At 38.9% G+C, this 18864-nt stretch overlaps 1 protein-coding gene across 1 annotated transcript in view; it reads right to left on the bottom strand.

The window, feature by feature from the left end:
* Nucleotides 1-18864, bottom strand: part of LOC117409316 (F-box/WD repeat-containing protein 7) — a 63232-nt gene that overhangs the window by 9125 nt on the left and 35243 nt on the right. Inside the window, 9 exon segments of the mRNA XM_058999733.1 lie at nt 281-343; nt 345-396; nt 957-970; nt 973-1107; nt 1575-1637; nt 1639-1698; nt 2831-2965; nt 5152-5293; nt 6931-7013. Coding sequence (XP_058855716.1) covers nt 281-343; nt 345-396; nt 957-970; nt 973-1107; nt 1575-1637; nt 1639-1698; nt 2831-2965; nt 5152-5293; nt 6931-7013 — 747 coding nt within the window.

An 18864-nucleotide genomic window follows, 5' to 3' on the forward strand; every position in this document is an offset into this window, starting at 1 on the left:
TCATTATAACAAACACAACAATTCTGAATAAAATCAATGCGGCCTGCCTCCAACCCTCTGGTCTTATGTATTGGGTGGTTTGTAGTATCGTTAGCCTGTTTTTTGAGGCAGTCATTTCTAAAAGAAACAGGAAAATTAAAGATACTCAAATTCTAAAAAGTATCCTACGAAAGTAAAAAGGCTTGAGAGCTATGCATCTCCTACACCAAGAGAGCAACGAGGGAGGCAAACAACCGTGAGGTAACCATGAAGGAGCAGTTCAGTTCTGCAGTCTACCTACCTTTCCTGTGACCTGCTGACAGACTTTAAGCGTTTTGTCGTCTGAACCACTGACTATTAGGTTTACCACAGAACTGAAGGCATGTGATCACATGATCGTCATGACCTTTAAGGCACCTGCAGAGTAGGAAAAGGTCACCATCACACTTCAAACATCAGGGATTTTACACTGAATTCAAAAACATCAAAAGAATTCAGACTTTAGTCAAACAAAAAAGGTTCTTGAAATCAGTGAGCCAGCTAATGTCTGTGGTTGTCTGATGTAAATCAACTCCAATGATGTCAGAAGTTCATGTAAACTGGATTGTCTATGGCTGTAGAGAGAAATTAAATGATATTATATATATATATATATATATATATATATACTATATATAGAAGAGAGAGAGAGAGAGAGAGAGAGAAGAGAAGAGAGAGAGAGAGAGAGAAGAGAGAGAGAGAGAGAGAGAGAGAGGAAGAGAGAGAGTGAGAGAGAGAGAGAGGAGAGAGAGAGAGAGAGAGAGAGAGGAGAGAAGAGAGTGAGAGAGAGAGAGAGAGAGAGAGAATGACGCTTTTAAAGGATAATTTCCTCTGACTGGTTCTACAGTATGCTGAGCTGCGTGATGTTTTATTCTGTACTGCTACTGGAGTTGCCTGCCGCTAAAATAGGAGACTTCAGATATGAAGAAAATAAATACCTTGGGTGACTTAAGTTTCACCTCTTCGCCAGTTTGTGTCTATTCTGTGCTGCCTGATGTAAGCACTTTTTCCACGGACTGTGTGTGAAGCCGGGTTGTTCAATTTCCTCTTCTTGATGTGCAGGGGCTCGTCTATACCTAAAAACAAAGTCTTCTTTAGATGTTATGCCAAGCCATAATGCTGCAACATTTTAACTAAAGCATGGCCCTTAATCTTTTTTTAACGATAGACCATGTGCACATATGAGGCACTGTAGGGATGAACTAAACCACCAAAAAGCAATTAAGGCCATTTTAAAATGTATTGCTCTTGCCATTTGTGTACCTCAAAATGGCACAAAAGGAGTATCATAGAATTTCAATATGTGTTAATACTTGATTGGTAATAATTATCGTTTACATCTTGGGGGAAAAAAAATAAGGAGAGTGCAAGAGCTTTCACTCTCTCACTGCGTCATATGCAGAAAGCAAATGTCTCAAGATTACAGCTGTAGGGCTCCAAAATCTAAAGCTCTGGTTAATTGTCATTTGATTACAACAAATCCTTTCCTATTCCTGTAAACCCTTTCCTGGCAGGCTCCCCGGACTGGGCTGTTTATCTCTGTGCTGCAGCCTCACCGTCTTCCTGCACTTCTCCCTCCACAGCAGGTTGTCCTCGGCGAGGATGCGCCAGTAGCGGCAGGGTCTGTGCCGCTTGCAGCAGGTCCTTGGGTTCCAGGAATGAGAGCACATAGAGCGCCAGCTGGAAGACACAAACATGTACAGAAAGGGTTAGCAGTCAGTCGCTCTGCCATAACAGCGGGTGAGCTCAACATACATAGATTTCAAATTCCACGCATTCAAAACAGATCATATATTTATTATTACAAATGTCACTACAGTTACAACTGGCCTTTAATATTATTTGTACTCTCTATATAAATAGATGTTCTGAATATAGCAGATCTATACTTGCATTTTCCTTTACTGGTGTATAATAAATCTATGTATGTATTGACTACTGTTTTCACGTCAGGTTAGAGGGATCCATTTGTTTTCTATGACCTAAACTTCAGATGAGGTGCCACAACAGCAGCTTCAAGGGAGATGGTTTTAGGCATTCAAGTCCCTGGTTTATATTTATTTTGTGGAGAAAATAGGTGTGCTTATGTTCTGCTGAACGTTGATGCAATAGCAACATTTCCCTTAGCCACATTAATAATTCCCCAACTGCAGCCCTCCCTTTTCGTTGTGTATATTCAGACAGCTGAAGCACACCTTGACAAACACTGAATCCCCGGTCTTTTCTTGTTCTGTTTAAATCGAGAAAAAGCTCCAAAAAACTGACAGGACCAGTTTTAGCAGAACCCCCCCCCCCCCCAAAAAAAAAAAAAAAAAAACGTAGCAGCTTGGCTTTTGAATGTATTGTAGGCAAGCTTTTCACACCTGTCACATAACAGAACAGGCCTAACGTAAACTGACATAGGGGCTCGAACTACACTGCAGGCAGTCAAACAGAGTGAAGGGCAATACAAAATCAATGTGCATCTGTGATAGCGTTTTTATCTCATTTGGGAGCAGGGTTGGTGGGGAGGATGGGGATAATATTTCTCTTCAGTCAAATACAAAATATTCTTAATGGAACAATAACTGTAAATCCTCCTGTTACAACTCCTCCCATCCCCACCCCTGACTATGTTGCAGTATTAACTCAAGGTGGCCCAAAGCAGTTTGTTACCATTACCACGGTTTATCACTAATTAGCACACAAGGTGCAAATCTGTCACAGAGCTGAATACACTCATTAGGGGGAGAGTGTTTAAAAAGGTGGCAAAACGAAAAGCGAGAGCTCCCAGAAGCGGCAGCCTTCGCAGTACAGACAAGGGAATCCTCACCTCTTTCGGTAAAAGGGAGATGAAGTCTCGTTGGAACTGCGGCTCGATCACTTGCATCATGTGTTTCACTTGTGTCGGCTCGCAGCTGTCTATGAGCTCGTCTAATGCAAGCAGCTTCTCTGGTCCACTCCAGCTCTGCAAGAGATTACAAATTCAAATCGTTATCACAGGCCTCAAGAACCCTTTGAGGACCGCTAGCCATGTTTAATGTGCTGCTCTTCTGATCTCGTCTCTGGCTGCTGTTTGATGCTTCATTAGGTGCCATGATACTGTATGTTTCACCCCACCTTCATCTCTGTTTTGAATTAGCTGAGCTGAGCTGATGTACAAAGGGAATCCCTTATAAATAATCAAAAGAGAAGGCCTGAAACTGAGAATAATTTCCCCTAACAGTAAATGCTCTAGGAGTAAACAATTGCAAGCGAGTTGCTTGTAATTTGGCAGTTTTGTACTTCAGCCCAGATAATTCCACTATATATTGTACAATATCAGCAGCACAGCTCAAAGCAGTTCCAGGGGCTTGATTTTTTAGTCATTAAATCACCTGTTTGCATTCAGGTTAAAATGTGCTGATGAACATTAGAAGTTTTTAGTGCTCACTTCAAAAAGCCACCCATGAGACTCTGCTACAGAGAGGCATCTTCTGGGCACGGGTTATCATCATTTCCATTTAAAGGGCGTACAAAAAAATCTTTGAAGTTTTTTTTTTTTCATTCTACCATGCTTATTTCTGTGGAAAGGCTGAGATTCTGACTTAGCTTGTCTTGGAGACGTCACAACCAATGCCTTGAGGGGAGTGAATATGATGAGGCAGAGGTTTGTTTGTGGGCATTTGTTTAAAATGTATTCTCTTCCCCTGGGTCACAGACAGGAAAGTATGATTGGGCTGATCTTGCAACCTTGACAGCACATACTACACCTGTAAAATACACAGGTCATTTTCTTTGAAAAACAGATTTTAAAAGGTGGGCAATTCTGCTTTCGTAAAGGGGCCAAAAATGAAAATGGAGTGGTACTATTTGTATTTAATCCTTTAAATCGTCACGATAGCAATCTGCCATTTCTTTAATTACATCAAGCCCTGCCATTTCTCTAACACTCGAGACAGCAGGCAGTCCTGAAATCCTGTGCCAACATACAAACAAAACAATCTGACCTAGAATAACAGCGCCATTGAAGTTGTAAAAGACGGCTAAATAAAATTCATATGGGCTTAAATATTATGGGTCAAATGGGGTTCTCATCATTATCTACCCAACTGAGAATCTCAGGGGGACATTTTTTTTTGGGAGTGTGTGTCTCCCTCTTGCACTGTGGTCAGATCCAGGGTTTGCATCCAAAAGGACAGCTAGTGATTTTCTGTGAGGCTTTGTGTAAAGATACTTGACCAGTCCAACCTAGTATGATTTCCAGATCCTAATAAATGTATCTAATGATTCTGAAATGCCGCCATTGAAATTACACGAATGTCTTGCAGTTAAGTACAGAGGAGTAAAAGGCTAAGAAAATAATTGTCTGACTTACATCATAGCTAACAGCAATACTTTTTCAATGTAGATCAGCTTTAATAATACAGCCGTAATAGTAAAAATTCCAGACAGTAACAATAACACTTTTGTTGTTGAATCATTTCAACAGTTCTAGAAACCCACTACTTGCATCAGACGCAAAACTTATTAATAGTGTTGGTCCAACAAGACAGCGCTTATCACTAACAGTCTTGCCTGTTTTGCCAGGATTTCTGCTATCCAGGTAGCATGATTGTATGGACAATCAGTGGTGGAGTTCAGGTTTTTGTTTTATTAACCCTTCCATGTTTGCTCTTAGGCTCATCATTGAAAAAAAAATACCCCCAAGTATTTTGCTTTTGTCTATTGTACTAGTTCAATGCTTTTGAACAGACCCAAGGGCATTAGAGACATCTTGCACATAAAACAAATCAAACACTTAGAACAAATCAGGTATGACAGGAATTGCCTGAAAACCTACTACAGCGCAGTAATTAGCCCAACAGGTATAGCATCTGGTTCTAGATATCTGATTAACTTTATGAATGAGGTTGTATTATATCCACGAAAGACTAAATGCCTTTGTTAAATACAGTATGAGGCCATGTGCACCTGGTATGCATTTTTTTTTTTTTTAAAGAAAGAAGCCCTTTTACAAATCTTAAGCATTCAGAACTGCAGGTGCAGTTTAATGAAAAAACAAACTGGGCATGCTAGGACATGATCTACAGTGTATCTCCCAATCCAAAAGTATGTGATTTCTGACCTGGTAACAGCAGCTGGGTTGACACGTTTTTCCGACGTGCTGCTTACCTGAAATGTCCTGAGCCATTCTTGAAGTCCAGTAGGAGGCGGGACTGATGTGATCCGGCGCCGATGTTGCCCTTGCCCATTTGCTGCCCTAATGTCACCGAAGGTGGTGGGTGTGGCTGAATACGGAACCAGCCCTGTACTGCTGTCAGGGATGAGATCATACAAGTAGGAGTTATAAACCAGAAAATAGATTAAGATTAAGCCAGATTTTTCTTTCTGCAGATTTCAGGACATTTTACTGCAGATTTCGGAGGGAACTAAATAACTTCTAATGAGGCTTATATATTGTGAGCAACTGACTAGTTAACTTTGACAATCAAAAAGTCATCAAAAGTGCCAGTTTCTGGGGAGTGAAGTTATTTTAATCGGTTAAAATATGTATAGAAAAATATATGCTCTAAAACTCACAAAAGCAGGATGAACATTTCTCGTATGTCCAAATTTGCTTCAACACGATTTGAACTAGTGTAACTAAAATAATGCAGATGAGCCTTTTAGTTTAAAGTGGATTCCAAAAGTATACACACCTGTTCTAAATGCCAATATAAACCAGGTGTAAATGCCCTTTTCACCAGATAATCATTCTGCATTCCTAAAGTTCTACAAAGTAATGTTTATTTAGCAAAAATGCCAAACATACAACTCAGCAATCCCGCCTCCCACTGCACCCTAACCGCATCCTCAGTCAAGCATTTGGGAGTGAGGCCTGTGTCTTAATAAACTTTGTCCAACCAGTAATATTTCAAAAAGAAAATTAATTTCAAATTCACTTCTTGAAATTAAGACCATGAACTTTAACTTTCTTCTAATGGGCAATAATTTAGGAGCACCTTGACTGCTAAAGCAAAATGCAAAATGACTGCTCTCCGCATTTTCATTTTCAGAATGAGGCAGGCAAGTTAATCCACAAGGGCAATTTCCATCTTAATTATCCCCCCCCCATTCCTTTCCTTCCGTGCTGTAATTTAATTGAGGGACATGCTTGATGAATCGAATATCATCACAACAGTGATTTTTTTTTTTTTTTTTTTTTTTTTTTAAATAAAGTCGGAGAGATAGAAAGGCAATAACCACATAATCTCTGTGTGAGCGTATGTGCACTGGCTTGGCCACGTCACCAGTGATGCCTTGCTCACTGATGCAAGGCTTTCAACCCTCTGGCCCCTGCTGATGAACAATTTTTATGCTACAGATTCCCTGTCAACGAAAAGCTAGCAGCAAGGCACCTCCTCTGCAAACACCCAAACTGACATTCAGACTAAGAGGGCCATTTTGTGTCTCCCTGATACACACACAAATAAACAAAATAACACAGGCTGCACAGCAAGCAGTAAATACCTGTTTGGGTTGCCATAGTTATTCTTTTGTTCAAAAAAAAAAAACAAAAAAAAAAACCTGTGTCAGTGTTAAGAACTATTATGTTTAAGAGCCAGACTCTTCAGTTTCACTGCAGATGTGACAAGAATGCATGAAAAACTGAGGAAGGGCAGAGAGCAGGTCACCTTTCTTTAAAATGTATTTAAATCTCTATCTGATTTCTTAGATTATGTTGCTGGCACAGATGACACATGTAATGTAAAAAAACAAACACTGGCTTTCTTCCGGCTTATTTTTTCAGGCACAAAATGGTCAGCAGACCATGCCGTGACATGTTTACTTTGATGACAGGAAGCTCTGTAATTTACAAGGTACGGTGCACACTGGAATTTGCGAGCAAAGACAAATGTCCTTGCTTTATTTTCATTTCTTATTTGATTTTTGCATTCCAGGACGGTTTACCTTGTGTACTCTGAGCCTTTGCAGTGCTTCTTTCCTAAAGGGAAAGACCGGACCTCTGGGCCATGGTCCATCTTTCTCTTCATCTGTAAGACAAGAGAGAGAACAAAAACAGGCTTGTGGTTAGAGACACGTGAAAGGACTGTGCAGCCACAGAAACTGACTTGCAAATGGTCACACAAGGCACCGATATAACATTCAGCTTACAAACAACCAAACCATTCATTACACAAATAATGATAAGGGCAGAAACCCATTTCAAACCATCCAAGGTGTGATTAAAGGTCTGGGGGAATTTAAGTGGCACATAGTTTGTGCACAGTAGTTACTCATTCCCGATACAGTGGCTATAACCTATGTAAGCACACTATTTACTAACCAGATGCTCAAACTTGGACTTGTGGAAGGGGACTATTACAAGCTGAAAAGATAAGACTTTTTAAATTTTTTCTTTACAGTTATATTACCGCATTATATTTACAATGAAAATTTCAGACCACTGACATTGTACTCCCGAAAGTCAGGGCATAACACAAATATATTTTAAACGGCCCCTATGTGAACACATGTTTTTATAATTAACCCTATGCAGTATCTTCTACAAATGTATGAATATTGTTTCCAATGAAGGAATATGACGCCAAGAAGAAGAAATATATAGCCTGACCATTTAAAGTATTCCTTCGAATTTAAGTTTTTGAACCATCTTAAAATTCAAGTACAGTACAGTGATGCATGTATTACAAAAAATCGGCAACAAAAGACGTCGCTGCCCGAATACACAAACAGCAACGTGACTGACTGCCGAGAAAAGATGAACCAAAATGTTACTGCCTGATCTCAAATCATACAGGTAGCCATTTTCAAAGAAGCGTCATTAGCTTTGTGAGGAATTTAAAAGAGAAACTTTTACAAATGTCATCGTTTCTGCCAAACAGCACCATCTTGGACCCCGTATTTTTTGACATGTCAAGCAATACCACAGTTCACAAACTGGGAGAAAAAACAGGTGTAAGTAACCACGACAGGAAATGAGAAGCAGCACATAGTGGCCTAACTAATGCTCTGTGTGGTATCAGACGGCTGCAAACTGCCTCCATATGCGTAACTGAGGTTGCATCTTTGTAAATGCATATTTATTTTAGGTTTTATTTTTTCTTCAAATTGAGGGTGGGAAATTTGGGCTGTGTCTTAAATTCGAGGGGGGCGTCTTAAATTCGAAGGAATACGGTAGCTACATTGGAACTTTTTTTCTATAGGGGTTTGGTTGAAGTACAAAATATGTGATTTACACTGAACGGTACAGTAGGTTGATTTGCAAAGGGTGCAAGAAATACAATAAAACTCATTTGCAGCTTTCCACAGGGTCACATTATTCACAGATCCATTTGATTTATAATGTGGTCTAACAACCTAATACTCAACAGAGGAGATGTTCTCTGAAGCCCTTGAAGCAAAATATCTGACACACAAAAAAAACAACACCGCCACCACCACACCAGAACAAGGGTATTCTATTCTAGTGGAAGATTAGTTTGAGCTGAATTTGAATAAGCTATTTTTGGGGATGTGGCTGAAATATAGTTTACCTTCCAAATAAATATACGAGTTGCACACTACATAGACTAGATGCTCCCTGAACATCCACACTGAAGAGCATCTAATTTATAGAGAAATACTAATGTGGGACTGTATAGCAATAGTCTGATTTTGACAAAATGGTTAGGATTACTGTAAATTAAGCAAAGGTTTTAATTAAAATTGTGATTTAAAGTTAGGACTGGGTTTATCTGTAGATAAAGCGACAACACACGAGCTATACCACAACATTGCCAACAGGCTGATCCATATGGATCATAAAGAAAGTGGGCGTACTAACCGATTCATCTCCGTTTTCTAAAGTACTAAGCAGGGCTTTATAAAATGATGTAAGTGGCACTTAATACTGGATAAGCTGGAGGAGAAAGAAAGGGAAAAATGAGAGGGGACGGGGGTAGGGAGTTATTAAAATGGGTCCAGTTTTTAAGATTGTGATGATCGTAGGATGTCAAATAAAATGTGTGCCATGGCTTACAGATAAAAGATGGTTACGTGGATTTAATGGTAAAACAAGTAAGCTTGCATTGTTTTAAAACTGCATTTATTACCATTCATTCAAAGCAAAGGCTTCCATTGCCTAGCTACCCGGGTCACAATCCCGTAGTGTGAAACCACGTACCTGGGTTGTTTCCGGGTTAACCCGGGTCCCAGTGACCCACCTCAGGATGTGGGTGAACACGTTTTGACCCGGGTTGAGCGAGACAAAATGCTCGACAGCCGTTCGTGAGCCGACGCAATAACAATCATGCCTGCGTGAGGGTTTCACTGCCGCAAGGAACGTTTCTTGTTAATTTTGACACAGCATGAGCCAGATTGCAACAGGGATGTAGAAACATTTACTCTAATCAACGTTTGGGCCGATGGTTCAATCCAGAGAAGCTTGGATGGTAGCGTCTGTAACAAGCTGCTTCTGGGGCATTGATACATGCATTCTGCACTTGCGTCTGGTCACCCAGACTATCCCTGCTTTATCAAAAGCAGTGTGAAATCATGTACCCGACCCCCATGACACCGGGTCCTGAGGCAGGTAGGTTCTGACCCGGTAGAGCACGTCAGTGAAACACACAAGCTAGTTACCTACTATATACATTGTGGCTAAATCAAGCAGATGCACTTACAATTCTGAGATTATAACTAAATATATATTAAACAAAAAAACAAACAAAAAAAACCACAACAACAACAACAACAACAACAACAACAACACGCACACACACATAACACGCACAAACATGAAAAATTTAAGTGAAATAAAAGCAGAACACTAAAACTCTCTTTCTTTCATGTTAATATTCCCAAGGATTTGTTGTTTGTTTTTATTTTCTTTCCCACTCAAGGCAAGTGGTTTCTGTTTCATAGACTGGCCATCCCTGTTCTCTAAGAAATTACCTCACTGCAATGGCAGTTTTGGGCTTATATATTTAAACCAAAGCCAAAAAAAAAAATCTATCCACATTTCAGCATGGGAAAAACCACCTTAAGACATAATTTATCCAAACCTCTCACAATCAGTCACAACCTGTTTACTGACAAAAAAAACCAAACACAACAAATCAATCAGTACTGTAAAGCATGATATCTGTTAAACCCACACTGATTATAACTCCCTGTGCAATGTGGGATCTACTGTACAGAAGTACTGCCAGGAAGAATCTATGGTACCTAGATCCAAAGCAGAGGTAGTCACTTCGTTTTGGGGCACAGCTAATGAATTGTAAGTGATCATCCAATTTGCTTACGTAACAAGATAAAAACATAATTACAAACAGCTGTAGCCTGGGAAAGGTATTCTGTTCATGGACGTGTAAAAAATATTTAACAGTGATGCATGAAAAAAGGTGGGAGGCACAGTTAAGTACTCTCTTCTTCTGTGCACTGATGGTGGCTGATCGGTTTTACGGGGTTTGCCTCTTTAGGAGCCAAATGATTAACCTGAACATGCAAGACATGTGTCAGTGTCACACAGCTGCATTCAAATGTCACTGCATGCTTGGAAGACATGCTAGTTGCAGCGAAAGTCTTCAATTTTTTTTTTTTTTTTTTTTTTTTTACCTGGGAATTAAGTCTATTCAATTCTGTCTTTGTTCATATTTGAACAAACAAATGCAAGATAATCCTAACTGACAGCATGCCAAAATAATTGTTACATTTATTACTTTCTAGTTACAGCATCACAATTCAAACAAATACACCAACAATATATTAATTAAAGTTGCATGGTTAATACTACCAGATCCCAAGGATTTTTTTTTTTAACATGAGAGTCTATATGTCAGTTGCACAAATGCCATTAAATTGAAATCTGACATGGTTTGAGTCTGTCACTTCATTGAAGAAATATATTCTTAGATTTATTAAGACACTGAAAAAAAAAAGGAGCGCACTGCTTTAATTCCAACCCCAACAGCCTTACCAAGCTGTCAGAGGATGTCTGGTACTGTACACCAAGTACCAAATATCAAAAAAGTTAAACGCTGTGCAATTTGAAAGCATTGTTTGTTATTATTATAAGGCAAATCCATTCAGGTAAAAATTGTTATATATATATATTATATATATATATATATATATATATATAGATAGATAGATAGATAGATAGATAGATAGATAGATAGATAGATAGATAGATAGATAGATAGATAGATAGATAGATAGATAGATAGATAGATAAAACTCAAGTAAATTCTGTTCATCTGGCAGATATTCTATACTGCCTTCCATACACAGGAACAGTTCAATATACCAAACAGGCAATACAGCCTAAAAATATGGATAGATACTCTGTATGTGTGTGCATTATATATAAATAGATAACTCAATTGTTATATGGTTGATTAGCGAGTGTGGAGAAATGCACACATTTCAAAAGGCGTGAAAAATGCTTTCTAGGGTTTTATTTTTAGTACCACTCAATACAGGTGATTTACAGAATTCAAATCATCAAAACCCCATAATATACTGTAGCAGATAGTCTTCAGCAAACTGTGGCAAACACAGCTTTTTCAAGGACGTTTTCGAGCATTCAAATAAAGACTGTACAACCAGAAAACACAACCAAAACGAAGCAGCAGAATTATTACTTTTTCCACTGCAGTGCTGGAAAGAATACTGTACAGTATATGTCCGCCACTGTAATTAATATTTGCGAGAAAAATACGAATCACGTCCTTGAAGTCATTTAATAGACATAAATCACACACATACATAATATAGTTAAACAAATCCCAAAGTAAAAACACGATTTGCTTATTGAAAAAGAAATAGAAAAAAAATCTGCAAACGTACTTACTTTATAAAATATCATCTTTAAAGTGCCGTAGAACCCCATTGTTATAATATGGTGTTTTTTTCACAGCAAGCTGCTAAAGCCCCCGTATCTCTTCTGCCTGGTAGTGGTAGGTATTCTCTGACCGCGTTAGTAGCTCAATCTCAGGTAGATCCGACACTATCTCTGATGTGAACATGCTCAGGCACGTCAGAAACTAGGGAGCATGTAGCACAACCGGCAAAAAAAACCACCACCGTCACACCAAGTGAAATCGCACCAAATGAAATCACACTAACAAACCAACTTGATGAACTGCCAGCCCCAAAAGACTGCTAAGGGATATTGAGGTGGGATACTAAGAAGAGGTGGAGTTTTGGGGGGGGGGAGGATCCTGCCCTAGCCCGCCTTTGCTACGCTGGCTCTTGCTTGAGTGTAACTCAGGGATCGGATTACATCTTCCCCGGCGGTGATGAGGCGAATGGTGCAGTCCAGACTTCAATGTTGTGTGCTGCACATCAATTAGATAAACCGAGCACCAGTGGGGCTTCTGTGCTGGACGGAGTTGATGGGGAGACAAAGCTGCAGCAGGAAGTACGAGATACACGGCTTCATTCATCTGATCTTAAATAAACAAAACCTCTCACTTGTTGCGGGGTTAAGTTCAGGCTTGCCACACCCCACCTCCACCTCCTTTTCTCTCTCTCGTGGGCAGATGGAATGTTCGGAATGTTCAGTAGGGTTTCTGTTTTTCTAACTACCGCGACTGCGCAATTCAAACTTGTTCAGCCGAAACAAAAACAGGCACATCCGGCCAATTACAACAATTCAAGTGCTGCATGTTGCCCGGCTTTGCATACATTAAAACAAATATGATACGATATAGATTATATTTATATATATATATATATATATATATATATATATATATATATATATATATATATATATATATATATATATATATATAAAATAATACTTACATATTTTCCCACCGCAAACCATCGCTGTTATTGCCGCAACAGACGCTTTAAGTTGCAGTGCGCAATTCAACGGTTTTTGTTTTTTTTTTAACCACTTTTAGGTGGGGAGGGGGTGAAATCGCCTTGTTTCCGTCTGAGGGCTGTTGCACACACAGGATTCAAACCACGAATGCTCTTTTCTTCCTTTGATGTGTCAGTATTTAATACAACTGCAACGTCTTTGCACTGCACTGAATCTTGGAGGCAGTTGCTATGGTAGCACCAAGTTAAATTTTTTATCTACACATACTGCACCTTCTTAAATGTTAAAAGATTACTGTATCGATTAAAATTTCATCAGATTCAGCAACAATGAAAACACAGGCTTACGTGCTGTGGCCAATGCCAGGCATAAATTTGGTTTTGTGGTTGGGACCGAAGTCCAGATCAGCACAAGTTTATAAAGCAATATTAAATACTTTAGCCTGAATGCCAAGCCACAGCAGCTCTGTAACAGATGGGCACCAAGTCTTTGCCTATTGCGTACAGCTCCAAATCCACTTCCTTTTGCTCAATGTTTCTAATAAAAGCCCACTTCCGTTTATACCTTTGGTAGATCCGTAGCAACCACACTATGGAAAGACAAGTAGAAAACACGTACAAAAAAAAAAAAAAAAAAAAAAAAATCAATCAATTTTATATAGCGCCTTTCATAGTGGACCACCATCACAAAGTGTTTTACAAGATGCAGTAACAACAAGAAAATCCATAATACTTTAAAACGGAGAAATATATAATACATGATGTGCAGTAAAAAAAACAAAAAAAACAATGCATTATACATGAAATACAGCTGAAAGTGCATAATACATGAAATAGTAGCAGCACCACAGCAGCTAATAGCAGATATCAGGCTTAAAAAGCATGGAAAGCAAGAGAGAACAGGTGGGTCTTGAGAGTCGTTTAAAGCGAGCGACGGCGGGAGCATCACGTACCAAAGCTAGGAGAGAGTTCCAAAGAGTCGGAGCCATGAAGCTAAACGAGCGTTCTCCATGTGTGGTGCACTTTTGCTTAGGGATAACAAGCAGGCCTAAGCTCTCAATTAAAATGTAATACTGCTTGATCAAAGTTTTCACAAGTGCCATTATTACTGCTTCCTTCCTGGGGGTGGGGGGGGTGGGGGTGTTAGCCATTTGTCCATCTCCAATTAACCCACTTCACAGAATATAAACACCACCTCCCACTACACAGGTATCACACAGTGTAGAAAGATTAATTTGAGACCAATACTTTTATGAGTATGAGTTGTATTCAAATCACCCATTCCACACTCTAAAGGAGTCTCCATGATGAACAATAAGGGATTAAATGAGCCATTCTTTGAACAAAATATTCTTGGTGCTCCAGTAGTTATCCCATTTCACCGGTAGGTTGAAGCATCTGGACATTATCAAAAGAGCTTGCTTTTTAAACAAATCTTAAAAAAAAAAAAAAAAAAAAAATACCACAAATTGTAGGGCACAACCTTTAATAGAGTAAGCAAGGACAATGAATGGAAGTGATCTCTGGCTCCTCCATATGCCAGTGATCTTTTCTCTCCTCCATCACCATAGCAACCTCAATGTGTAGAGTGTGTGAGCACAGCGAAATAGACTGGCCACCTATACCTGGTCTGAGGCTTTGGTCTCAAGTGCTTGCTCTCCACTCGCCTCCAGAGACAACTCCCACCCATTACACAGCTCATTGGAATGCAGGGCCTGCAAGGGGTCACACGGTGAGCTCTCTTGAAGCATCAACCCATTGTCGTTAACCTTTCGGTGCACGGTTCAATGTTAAGCGGTCAAGCTTGGAGCTGGTAGCCTACAAAACCCTGCTTGCCAGTCAGGCACTTTTACAAAACAGGTGTCTCTGGGATCAAATCAATTTCACACTGCATTATTTCCTTTTTTTCTTAAACGGACAGGCCCGGGATAGGCATGCGTTCAAAAACAAAAGAATGGGACTGAAAATGATGGATTTGTAAAAAAAAAAAAAAAAAAAGTAAATATGGACTGTACAGAGGATGCTCTTGGGATTGTGCTTTGTTTTACATCACACATACTGTACACTACCAATATATTGCCAACAAGGCCAACACAAATGAAATAAAATCACATGGTCTGCTACAGTCACTAGACAGTGGCTTGGAAGGAAAGAAACAGACGCAGATGTTTAGAGAAACAGGTTTTCAGTTTAAACACAGGTTTCCTTATCCAACGTCTGATCTCACACTCTGTTTAATGGTGGTCAATCTGTAGAATTGGTGACCTGCCATATTTCCGCAGCTCTTCGGGGACTGTGTGTGATGCTGCACTTGGCTGATAGTACCACGATACAGCTGGGAAGAAAATAGACTGGTAACGATATCGCAATAAATTCCAGTGACAAAACTATATTGTTCTGTGCCTGTTTATCACCCAGTGAAATCGAGCAGGAATTTTCTTCTCATTGCAAGACTCTGAAGGTCAAAATCTTAGATTGTGGTTTTTTTTTTTTTAAACCACAGGAATACAGAGCAATAAATCCTGCTGAAGATGCTTTATACTGTAACTGCAGTGTCATCAAGTGTATGAGGTGAGAAGTCTATTGACAAGATCAAATTTGATTCTAGCGAGGGAGACATTACTTTAAATTACACTTGATGTTGTCTGTAGGTATAGCTATTTTATGACAAGTGTTTTGGTCTTCACTTTTTACTTAAAAGCCAGAACCTTATAAAATGAAACGATGCTGCTTTCAACCTAATTCTGACTTCAAACATAACAGACATGGGAGACAGGCTACTGTCGCTATAAACCATGTGTCAGAAATATCATGCAAAGGAGACCAACGTATAAATGCTGTTTGAAATAAACATAGTCTATTGTAGTAAACTTTCTGCCCTTTGTTAATGGGGTAATTGTGTTATTGGGTTTATTTTATTTGAGATTTTTTTTTTCTTCTTTTTTATTGTACTATTGTACTGATAATAAATTTCACAATTAAAAATGTGAATATTCGAAATATTTGAACAATGAAAATTATTTTATTCTCACTAATTGTAAAAAAATAAATAAAGGGTTTTGAGGATTTAAATCTGAACACTGCTGAATTTTATGAAATATAAACAGTGCCATATTAAGGCCTTTCTTGTCCCTGGTAAGCTATTTGTAATTTCAGCCAAACTTAGTCTACACTATAGAAACCCCACATAAGCACAGCAATTGCCTGCCAAAAAAAACCTCTTCCTGTGGCTGCTAGTGGGGATGACTGCCTCTGATAGAAACACACACATTTAAAAACCTGAAGAAGCCACAGTATTTGTATTTACCTTGTTGGGAAAATGTACTGTTGCTTCAGCTGTCTGTATTTAACACACTAGAAATGACGATCTCCCCAGAGGCCTGTTAAGCACAGGCTGGAGACGAGTCTGGAGTCTTAGGCTGGTTTTGTGGCTTTGTCCGAGTCGAGTGTAGCACAGTCCAATCCAATCTTCCCACGGTCTTATCTGTGATGGGCTGACCGAGCCCGTTCTTGTTTTTTCGAAATATGAAACATTGAGGTTTTCCTCTGCTGTAAATAAAGAACCACCACCAAGCCTAAACAACACTGTACTGCTTTTATTTAAGATTTTGTGGCATTATGGGTTCACACACATTATTCTGGGAGAGTATCTAACGCATGTGTTTCTATCAGTGCTTCTGACAAACACATTAATTTAAAAACCTGAAGAATCAAGATACAGTAGTAGATGTAAATTCTCACTACCCCTCGTTTCTACATTTAGCCACAAAAAACGGTCAGACATATACAGACATAAAAATAACAAGGAGACATTTTGCACTTGACCTTCCCTCAGCAGTGAAAGCCTACACTTGTCTGAACGCAAAGTGACCTTTACCGTGACAAATTCATTGTGAAATCTTCAAAGTTCAGGTTTCAGCGCAAGGTTTGCTGAAATATCAATGTTGTATGTTTATAACCATTGACTACACTGTTTGTATGTCTTTTTTTCCCCCAAAAATGCTCCATCACTGTCTACAGAACACAGTAGATCCTATTTAAAAAATGAAAAGCAGTATTTCTGAAAGGTTTATGAAACGGCTACAGGATTAAAAAAAAAGGTTAAAATACATAACACTACTGCCAAGGTGAGACACCTGCATCGTTAATAAAATTCTTATTAAAATAAATTAAAATCTTTGATATTGCTTCTGCCAACTGGACGTTAAATCAACCATACGTAACCAAATTCTGCCTAGAGCATATGGTTCCACTGAACATTATACAACACCATGTTCAAGTCTCCATGTCCTTAACCTTCACGCTTTAATGATGTTCTGGAGATTACACTTGCGTGACAAGCGACTGCTGGACTGGTATCAAACATTGTCGCCACTACAAACCAGTTCTCACATTAGCAGTCAAGTATCTATATTGAAAGGGGACTCGCTTATGGGAGGAAGACAGGAACATTAGCAGTAATTTACAATACATCCACCCATCTATGTTGGTGAGAAGTACCAGGTATACTGTAGTTTGAAACAGATTTCTCAACAAAACAAGCAGAAAAAGATATATCCCCCCAGACAGAGCACATGTTATGCAAATGTATCTGTGATAAATACAAACAAGTACAAACCCAATAAGGATACACCGAGGGATCATTTGTATTACCAGTGAAAGCTGTGTAGGCAACAAATCATTTTGAACATAATTTAGATATACAGTAATAAAACCGCATCAACTCTTCAACTCAAATAACTGATTGATCACCTGAAATAAGGACTCTTCCTCGTGTACTAATGATGTAAGCTGCATAACAGAATCATAGTATTGTTTTACATCCCACTGTGAATGTGTCTGAAAACAACTGCTCTCGATCTAAGGACATTTTTACATGCTGTGCTACAGACAGGGAGAAGGGTTTGTTTGCCCTCTATTAAACTGAAACATATACTATTGTCCCAGGGCAGTTCTGTTGATTATATTCATCACAAATCTTCTGCCAAGGATGACATCTTGTATTAGGGTCCGTCTGTCTGCCTAATGGACTGAACTCTCTCTCGAGATGAGAAGCTGAAATAAGACAGGTTGTTCATATATATTTGAGGAGTCTCCCTGTAACTTATCAAGCTTGCTGTCTCAGACGCAGTCTGGAGTGTGTATTTGTTAGTGCTGGGACAAAAATCCGAATATTAGAACGAATATTTTTTGACATGTATTCGGATACAAAAATCAGATGTTCGTATTCGCTAGAAATGACAAAAATACTTTGCACATATTTACAGCCCCACTATTAGTTGCGCGACAGTTTAAAAAATGGCAAATGAAAAAGACCTATGTGTGATGTGAAATTCATATATTACAGGATGAACACAGCAGCTATTGAGCCTCTATTTTAAAGTTTTAGACAGCAAAAAGTAAAATTATGTGCGTGCACGCATAGTTCTCTCTATGGAAGGCGATCTGTGTCAAAAAAAGTGTTGTGCTGCTTGGGAGCGAGTCACAATCTCATGGGACAGAAAAAAAGGCAAGCATGTCATTCTGAAATGCCTCGCTTAAACAGTACCCAACTTGCTGGAAATGTTGTGTAGTGATTTTTATATAGATTGTACATATTTTGTTGTGACTTTGTTATGTGGAATGTAATAAACAAGAACCAAAACGGAGAGTTTTTTCGCCCCTTCGTTTTAAAACGCCATTTCCATGTTTGTTTTATTTGAAGGGTTTAAAGTTAAATTTCAGATTTTCGTTTGCTTGTTCAGCTACAAAAAGGCACAAGTAAACCTCATGTTATTAGTTTATGAAAACGTATCTTTGGCCACGGTTTTCTGTATAGAAATTGCAATGTCACAGAATGAAAAAAAAGTTTAAGAAATAAAATGCAGTGTCAACTTTATATACTATTCATTTCGGAATAAACAAAACAACGTTTAACTTGAACTGTTATTTGGCCTCCTTTGTTTTGTAGTTAATTCACTGGGGTGAAGTAAGTCCTACAGAACCTATTCTTTACTCCTGGGATATTTTTCTATTTTAACGTGTTACATATTGTAACGTCTCGCTGTAAAATAAAGGCACACATACAGG

Source organism: Acipenser ruthenus, chromosome 2 (genome assembly GCF_902713425.1).
Source record: "Acipenser ruthenus chromosome 2, fAciRut3.2 maternal haplotype, whole genome shotgun sequence".
Lineage (NCBI taxonomy): Eukaryota > Metazoa > Chordata > Actinopteri > Acipenseriformes > Acipenseridae > Acipenser > Acipenser ruthenus.